At 33.3% G+C, this 3,073-nt stretch overlaps 1 protein-coding gene across 2 annotated transcripts; it reads right to left on the bottom strand.

The window, feature by feature from the left end:
- On the bottom strand, positions 304-2,718 carry LOC109343713. 2 transcript variants are annotated; one of them, XM_019582152.1, is made up of 7 exons: positions 2,474-2,718; positions 2,267-2,309; positions 1,965-2,057; positions 1,398-1,460; positions 1,213-1,308; positions 883-960; positions 304-779 (listed from the first exon to the last, which is right to left on the bottom strand). In XM_019582152.1, exons 1-7 carry the CDS (start codon positions 2,641-2,643, stop codon positions 693-695), a joined length of 630 nt encoding a protein of 209 aa, XP_019437697.1. In that variant the 5' UTR covers positions 2,644-2,718; the 3' UTR covers positions 304-692. The 2 variants fall into 2 exon arrangements, with proteins under 2 accessions (XP_019437697.1, XP_019437698.1); XM_019582153.1 differs by lacking the exon at positions 1,398-1,460.

The following is a 3,073-nucleotide window of genomic DNA, read 5'->3' on the forward strand; positions in this document are numbered from 1 at the left end:
TGGTCACGGTTCCAATCCCGTTCAACCAAGTCCTCAGCTGGAACATAAATTGCTGAGGTTCTGTAATCCTGATTCCTCCCATTCCCAGTTTTATCAATATCAACAGAATAATAATAAAAAGACAGTACCACCAAAAAGCTAATATAAAACTTTGGAACTGTGAGGGTAAAACAAACTTTTCACTTATTTTATCTTAACTACTACAATTTTGAACTCCAAAAGGTGATAGGAATTAGGATACAACTCGGGTTTTGAATAACAGAAGTACACACAAAGTTTGAACCACTTAGGAGCATAAATGAATCAGAAAATGCCTTGAAATCTATGTGTACATGAGGGTTTAGGCACAAGCATTCACATTTGAGAATAAAAACTAAACATGACCAGAAAAGGAAAAGAAATAATCACTAAACGTATGCCAGTTCCTGCAAAGTTCGCAATAATGCAGAACTGTCTAGAGTTGATTAGCAAGGGCAAAAAATATTCCTTATTTAACGCATATTAACAGGTGATCTTCTTATAAATATACAAATCTTACAGATTAGGACAGTAATAACACATCATTTCATGCTTTTATCAGCTGAATTTCTTACATATTTACAAACTTTGTATATTAGGATAGTAATCATTTGAAGCTCTGATGATAATGAGCTAGATGGAATTGTTATTTATTGTCCTGCATTGAATGTTTTTCAATACGCCAACCCACCAGCAAATGTATCCCTATCGTGAAGCAGAGACTCCGTCAACCAATAACCATCCCAGCAGCCACCAACCCTCTGCAGAGAGAATACATACTTGATGCCAAAGGGTTCTAATAATTACTTTATGTTTAAACCATAAAATGTAAATATCGGATGCACGAATGCACCAAGATCAAACCTGAACCATGGTAAATTGAAAGATCTCCTCTTCCTCCGGCCGGCTTCCACGAATCCAAACCCGTTGTTTATACTTATTCTGTTTGAATATTACCAATCAATAACATGTAGAAAGATAACAGAGATAAAAAGTAAAATGGAAAATAAGAAAGAACTAAAAAGGATGGAATATCAGGATATTAGGAAGTAGAAACTCATCATAGGCATACACATACACAGGTTCACACATCAAACAATCCTAAAAACCCAAACAAAAATTGCACAGCACAGTTTGACTAAAGTGTACCTACTGTTACCGTTGTCCGTATAAAAGAGAGAAAATACTTGTTACCTCCTCTACAAACAAACTGCTCATGATCTTTCTTTCCTTGTGACCTAGTAGCACTCGATAAGTTGAATGGTGAAAAATACGCCTGAACCTTTCAAACTGCATATGACAAATTGTACCATGTTTTACCATCACCATATACAGTAATATTGAAAGAAAGAACAATGAAAAATTAATACATTACGAACCTGACCCAAATCAAAGAATGGCCCAAAATAAGTTGACCTTTCAAAAGGATCAAATCCAGCAAACTATAATATAACAGCAGAAACATAGTGTTACTAGGGAAGGTGTTTCTCTAAGGCAAAAAGAAAGTAAAATTCTTCAATTGCTTGTAAACACAGCACTGTGAAATCATGATATTTGGCAACACCCTTGGGGTCTAATAAGCTAGTCAACGAGCTTATTTGACCAAAAAAGAAGCTACTAGATTTGTTTGTTTAGGGAACTTTAACAAAAAAACTCGGCTTATAAGCTCCGACTTAATAAGTCAATAGCAATAACCTATGGCTTACAACCTATGATGTTTGAGGTCATTTACATTTTGATAAGCTATTTTTACCGAATACTTGCAATTCAATTAGCTAGTTTATCGGTCATGCATTCAGATCTTAGCTAGTTATTTTTTTAGCTAATAACTATTTCAAACAAAACAATCATGTTTTATGAAAACAACACCATCATATAAAACACTTCTAAAAAATTATTATAAGTTTTGTCCCAAAATAAAGTAGTTAAAAGGGAATGAAAGTTACCCTGTACATAACCTCAATTCCATAATCTTGACGGGGCTGATCATTGTGCTTCAATGCTTGGAGCTGGAAATTCACAGCATCTTCTGCACTAAACTATAGCAAGATTTAACTCAATATAAACTATGGAAAGAAAAACAATACATACTCTTACATCGTAAGAAAAGTAACATGTGTCACAAAGTGGTACAATAACGTTTACAAGTTACATATGTAGCAGGATTTTGTAGGAGTATATATAATTACTCGTTTGGAAAAGTAACACAACACATGATGAATATGTCAATTGACGAAGTAATCCTTACATCTAATCGTGGACCAGAAGGCCTTTTCTTGCGAGATTCAAACCTGCACTTACAATATTCAATTGAAAATAATAATACATAGAATCAGAGTGTAATACTCATACACAGATATAAAACAGTGTTAGTGTATACATTTTTATCGTAGAATCAAATAAAAAGATATAAAAGGAGGAATATGATGAGAAGAATGGAAGAGTGTTGTAGTACCAATCGGCAGAAAGGAAATCGGGTACATCGGCGGCAGCCTTGAAACGAGAGGTTTGAGAGGTTCGGTTTCTGTTTAACACGACGGCGCGTGGAGGAGAGAACAGAGACGAACCAAACGACATCGTATTGAAATTGAAATGATGATTGGTGAAGATTGAGATTAGCATCATTGGCTTCTCACTTCGTTTCTTCTGACCATGACGTCTATGGTCTCTCTTCGCGCGTGCTAAGCCTACTTATTTTCCAAACAAATCCATCAAATACAAAAAAAAATATGATTTATATTGTGAGTTAATCCAATTTTTAGAAAAGGATGAAATAAAAAAAGATTATAGATAAAATGATGAGGAAATATTTAGAATTAATGTTTTCTCGGTAAACATAATTTTACAATAAAAATATCGTTATGATAATTTTACATAGTCAAACTTAATTAATAAAACTAAAAACTTACTTGTTAATATGTAGTTATGCATAATATGTGCACTTATTTTTTCAATTTGGTAAGGATGAGTTATTGCTATTATAATACCACTGATTTGGTATAAAATATAAATTGATAATGATCAGCACAAACTAGAATAAAAAAATTTAAGTAAT

Source organism: Lupinus angustifolius, chromosome LG03 (genome assembly GCF_001865875.1).
Source record: "Lupinus angustifolius cultivar Tanjil chromosome LG03, LupAngTanjil_v1.0, whole genome shotgun sequence".
NCBI lineage: Eukaryota > Viridiplantae > Streptophyta > Magnoliopsida > Fabales > Fabaceae > Lupinus > Lupinus angustifolius.